Source organism: Numenius arquata, chromosome Z (genome assembly GCF_964106895.1).
Source record: "Numenius arquata chromosome Z, bNumArq3.hap1.1, whole genome shotgun sequence".
NCBI lineage: Eukaryota > Metazoa > Chordata > Aves > Charadriiformes > Scolopacidae > Numenius > Numenius arquata.
The window spans coordinates 17,429,872-17,435,871 of NC_133616.1; the positions used below are offsets into that span (position 1 = coordinate 17,429,872).

General features: G+C 46.2%; 1 protein-coding gene across 1 annotated transcript in view; it reads right to left on the reverse strand.

The window, feature by feature from the left end:
• HCN1 (hyperpolarization activated cyclic nucleotide gated potassium channel 1) overlaps positions 1-5,712 on the reverse strand; it is a 198,669-nt gene extending 192,957 nt beyond the window's left edge. The window contains exon 1 of the mRNA XM_074166104.1: positions 5,327-5,712. Within this exon, the coding sequence (XP_074022205.1) occupies positions 5,327-5,712 (386 nt within the window). The remainder of the gene's footprint in view (positions 1-5,326) is intronic.
• Positions 5,713-6,000: the final 288 nt, after the last annotated feature.

Consider the following 6,000-nt stretch of genomic DNA (forward strand, 5'->3'; position numbering starts at 1 on the left):
AGTGCAAAAATTTTTGGAATACAGCAAATAAAAAGCCAAGCACTACTAATAATCTTTCTAATACTAAGTGGTTGTCTATGTCCAGTCATGTACAAAGAGTGAATGTTCAAGTAACAGGAGTAGTTTGACTGTACAAAGTTTTCCTTAAATAGAAATAAAAATTATAGTGGCGACAATAGCATTTGAAAATGATACATGAAAGATAGCCCTAGCTAAAACTGTTTCAGTCATAAAAACATAAATAACTTAAAAAAAAAAAAGAAATCAGTTTGTTCAAGGAATGTGTACAGTATAATTATAAATCCCTGATTATCAGTTTATTAGCAAATAATACAAAAGTCTCAGTACTGTAAGAGAACCTCATGACAAATCCTAAGCAACAAGACTGAGATGACTATCTCGAGAATCCAAAACTACAGACATTTCATACTCCTACACTACCAATGACATAATGCATCCATTAAAACCCACACTAATTTGTATCTGATATATTTAATATAAACCAACATGATTTATATACTGAATTTTGCATACATATATCTATATCAATTACATTTAATCATTATACAACACATTTTGTCTTCATCGCATACAGCATTACCTTCCAACTCTACTGCTCTATATAAACCTAAGTATGTTACAGCTCACAAAAAGATAAATCTCATTTGTTTCAACTGAGACATTACAGACGTGACAAAAGAGAGGGACAAAGTGCTTACTCTAAGCTTCTTAAAATATAAATGACACGTACAGCATGTAGAATGAAGACCAGTCCCAAAGAAGAGTACGTTTCAAACCAATGCAAGCACAAATTTTAAAAACATGTGTGTGAGCTGCACATATAACGTGCACAGTCTACCACATTAGGGTGACTGCTGGTGGTGAAAGGCAGGTCCAAAAGATAGGTTCAAGGTGAAAAGAAAATGGATGCATAAGGCAAATGTAAGTTCAAAATTGAGAGAAGTATAACAAAAAAACATGAGGCACACTAATACGTCACAACGATGACTTTCAGTTTGGCAAATACTTAAAAGAAAAAATGAGACGCAAGTGAAGTGTGCATGACAACATGGGTGGGTTGCATAAAATCGCAAAAAAACCCAATGTTTTTTTAATAGCAACAGACAAAAAATATTCTTCTGTAAGTGCCTAGGTGTACATGTGCAAATATTACTGTGTCTTTCACCCCGGTTAAAAGCCATTGAGATTAAATTTACTTAGAAGGTAGCATTGAAAGAGCTGACTATGATTCATAAAGATTTGTATGATCAACCTCATACATTTACATGATAACCCTCAAATGTGTATACAAAAATGTTTTGAAACTGGAATGTCACATGTTAAAAAAATCTGGCATACCTTTACTATTCATTATGCTCTGTAATTTTCTGTTCAAGTTTTAGAATTATCTTTGGTTTTACTTTTCTGTTATCATTAAAATAAGGCTTTGTCGCCCTTGAATAGATGCGCAGTTACCCAGAGAGCTTCTCCTACATAAAACATTAATAGTTTTTTGCTACTGTTGTAAATGAGTTCATACTCTGTATTCATCTACACAGGAAAAAGACCTTCAGTAAGGTGCCTGCCCTGCACCTCCTTATCCACTACTCTGCCAGACAACTCCACATCACAGTCTTACTTCACTTCTTCTTGAAGCCAATTAAAATTTTTGTCCCCACTTCCAGTCAAAGGCCGTTCCCAAACATCACACTGAGAACTGTAACCATCACGCAGTCTCTCTCATACATTGCTATTTCTGGTCAAAAGATGCCTCTCCCGTGTGACTCTGGAGGTAGTAACTGGGTTTTTTTTAGATTGCGGACTACAGATGCCCTAGCTGACGTCATAACAAAACCAGTATTTCCATGAGAGGGCGAGTTTCCCTGTGTACCCACAGACAGGGAGGGAGGGAGATGCTACAGGGCTGGACCAACAAGCCCTCTGAGCATTAAAGAAACTCCTGACGTGTAGAAAGACACTGAGTAATTAATCGCCTGAAAAACCAGCCACATACATTTCCAGTAGTAGCAGAAGGCCGTAACATATAAAGTCACCCAAAGGCACGTCCCCCACAACTCTGCTATGAAAGGAGTGAAACGTGTATGACAGCAGCAGAACCATGTGCAGTCGCTCCCATCTCCCACTGGCTTCATGCTGCTCTCATCCAGTGGCTGCGAGGCCACCGGGCTGGACCAGCGATGTTCTCCCACAGGCTCGTTCTTCCACACGTGAAGAGGGATGGCTGGAGGCACTCGGTATCTCACAGCAAGCATGCAGGACTTCAATAAATTCTAACCAAAACACTGACGATAAATTCACTTTTGTGAGTCATGCAATTACACAGAATTTTTTGTCCAAGTTTAGAGATGCAGTAATCACAGCTGCGACGAGATAAACAGAGGTCTTGTGCTGGGTTTGATGTGCATTAGGTGCTCGGTTTACATAACAGCTTCCAAATTAGACACTAACCTCAGAAGACTTGGAAAAGACAACCAGGAACAAAATGGTCCCCTTGTGGAAAAATTATGTAATACTTATTGAATTTATTCTCCAAGGGTGTATCTGCCTGATGAAACACAGGCAGGACGGAGAGCCATAAAACTAGAGACTAAGCCCCGCAAGGATGAGAGTAACGGATTCCCAGGGCATCGAGTTTAGAGACACAGCTTCCACACTCCGTTCATAGCAAAAAGGGGGGGGCAGGAGAGTACAGGGATGCTGCTCACCTCCCCCAGACAACACCACAAAATATTGTTCAGTGTAGGTAAACATACACAGTTTTATAAAAATCATGAGAATGAGGTCAAGAAGTGTAACCAAATACATCAAAGTAGTCCAGCAAATGCATACAAGCATCTAGAACTAGGAAAACAAAAATAAATGAGAGTCCACAGGAGTCTGTATCAGAATTTTTCCATGTCTTACATGGTTAACCCAATATTCTCCTAAGTGTGCCTACATTTAATATTTACTCTGATGTTCATTTTCATATGTGCCCTAATAGTGTTCACAAACACCCTAATAGTGGGTAAATTTGCAAACTTACTCTAAATCTTCACATTTGGATACCATAAAATATTCAGGTTTTTTACCTTTTTCTTGTTATTTTGGTACAAAATTTAGTTTTTTCCCTTGGCGGTATCAACATTAGCATGGTGAAATTAGAATAACCCTGTTTCTTTGGATGCTTTAAAGCTTGTCTACAAACAAGTATTATATATATCACATGCAAAAATAAATCAAACCAACTCCATACTTACATACACATTTATTCTGATACAGAGACACTGTCAGGACGCACTTACTAGCATTGTCACAATTCCCATATAGGAAGATGAATATTCTACATAGTACAACTTCTTCACCCGTTTCTACAAACACTGTCACCCAAAACAAGCAGTACCATTATACTTTGCAATTATTTCAGGGGAAAAAACACAAACAATTCATATTTCTCAGTGACAAAGTCCTACTGGCTAAAAAATTGGGTCCAGATCAGGCCACATCATTCCAAGACTAATGAAAGACTATGAACTTTATTTTAAAAACAAACACCTACATTCTAATAAAATGAAAACATCATAAAAACCCCAGAAAATTCAGTTAATTTAAGAATATGCAGACAACAGGCCTGAAAAGGATGCAGTGTTGTTTACTTCTAGTGAAAAAATATAAGTAAACATACGCTACGATCTCTAAACCTTACCACAGGAAGAATTAGGGCAGAATTAGAAGACATTTCTGTGGCAAAACAGAATCAACATATCTATCACCTATTTCAAAGTTACATGCTGGGCAATATGATGCATAAACTCCTATTGCCCAAAAGATCATTGGGTTGTGTACCTCACTCAGAAACCAAGTTTACAACAAAATGAGGGAATTTACTCGCAAGAATAATCTCATTCATTTTAATGGAATCCTCACATGAATAAAGTTACTCATGCACACACACGGGTAAGTAAGAGGGTATCAGACCCCCCAAATCCCCTATGCATGCTACCACCACACCAGATGTGACCTGCTAGATCCCCCTCCGGCTGGCAGAAAGGGAGTGGGTGAACTCTTGGCTCTCCCCCCTCTTAATGCACCTGCTAGTGCAGCTGAGCTGGCATGCGAGGGAGAAAAGGTACTCCAGGAAAAGAACGAGCGCAGCTTAGTGCCTCCAGGGAGCCAGGAAAAAAGCAGGGATCTGAAGCATGATTTCGAGTCATAACTGAGTGCTGCCCTGCTCCTCCACTCTTGTAGCTGTACTGCTCTTGGGCTCGACTGCAAGGTGCTAGCACAGCTCACTGCGTAACACCTCACTCTCAATAGTCCCACAGAAACTTGGGCTTTGGACGTATTTCTTCCTGTTCCCACTGGAAGCATGTTCTATTTAACCTACTTTTGCTTAGAAGATGCATGTAACTCTTGAACATTCTGGATTTTCCTTTTTTAAACATGGTCTCCAGTGCAATTCACTTATTGTATACATGCAGGCTGTTCAATTCAAGCCGTTGACTAAATATGCTTAACAACACCAATCACTCTTCAGCAAATATCGTAGAGAGCGTTAAATTTACAAAGGCATACAGCCAGCTGGCATAGAGGATACGACGAAATAACCCTTCACTTGAAATGTAATTTTAAAGGGAAATAGCTCTTCCCGGGAATTTATTTGCTCTGCTTTTCACAGGACGATTCCAATTCCGCACAGGCTCAACTTAACTGTGAAAGCAACGCGTATCTCGCCTAGCCAACGCCAATTTACCTGGGAAAACGCCGTTTTCCCAGGCGGCCTTCGCTCGGATAAAGTTAATTCCCGGACGCCGCTCTGGCCGCGGCGCGCTTTCCTTGGCGCGACCCACCTTGAACAAGTGTTTTTCAACAGAGCCCGCACCCCCGGGGCGGGGTGGGTTGGAGGGGGGATGCTATTTTAGGGGGCGACCGCCGCCTTCCCTCCGGCCAGCTCTCCCACCCCCGTGGCGAGGACAAAGCGGGACGGACCCGCAGGCCCCGCGTCGGCCGGGCGCTGCCCGCAGCCCCCGGAGGGGCTGCGGGCAGCGCCCGGCCGACGCGGGGCCTGCGGGTCCGTCCCGGGTGCAGCACTTTGGAGAGCGCCGGTCCCTCCGTGACCCGCGGAGCCGCGGGTTCGCGGCCAGCCCCTTCCCCCGGAGAAGGGCGGCAAAGTTTTAGCCGGCGAGCCGGGCAGCCAGGGATGGAGGGAAGGAAGGAGAAGGGGGCGAGGGTCGGGCCCGCCCGCGGGGGGAGAAGCCCCCCAGCCCGCCCGCACACCCTCCCCCCGCACACCCCGCCGAAGTTTGCGCACGGGCGAGGTGCTCACCTGAAGTCGCTGTAAGGGTGGATGATCCAGAACCCCGCAGTTTTAACCCTTTCCTGCTCCTTCTCCACCGCCTTCTGGCTGCCGAACATGCGGAGGGAGAATTTGTTGACCCCCGGCTGCAGCATGGAGGTGAACTGCCGCTGCATGAAGCCGTACTGCCGCCGGGGACCCTCGGCGTCTTCGAAGCCTACCACCGGCTCTTCGCCCCCTCCGCCGTCCACTTTGAAGCAGACCGAGTTGCCATGCTCCTTCACCCCGCCGCCGCTGCCCCCGCCGCCGGGGCTGCTCTGGGCTTTCTCCGCCGGGGCCGCCGGCTTGGCTGGGAAGGCGTTAGCGCTGCCATCGTCCCGGCTGCCGGCGGAGGAGCTGCGCTTCCCAGCCTCCATGCTGCGGGGCGGCCGCGGGAAGAGCGCGGGGGGTAGCCTGGCCGCCGCCGGTGCCCTTCAGCGGCGCGGCTTGGGCTCGGCCGCCCGGGGCTGGGGCTGGGCTCAGCTCCGCGCCGCCGCGCCGCCCGGCATGGCCAGCGCCGCCGACTCTGAGCCGCCGGCCGCTCCCGCGCAGGGCGGGCACCGCTTCCCCTCGCCCGCCCCCTGCCGGCCGCCGCCCCGCGCCGCGCCGCGCCGCCCGCCTGACATTGAGCGCCCCGGAGTCCTTGAGGGGCTGAGGCGCCCGGG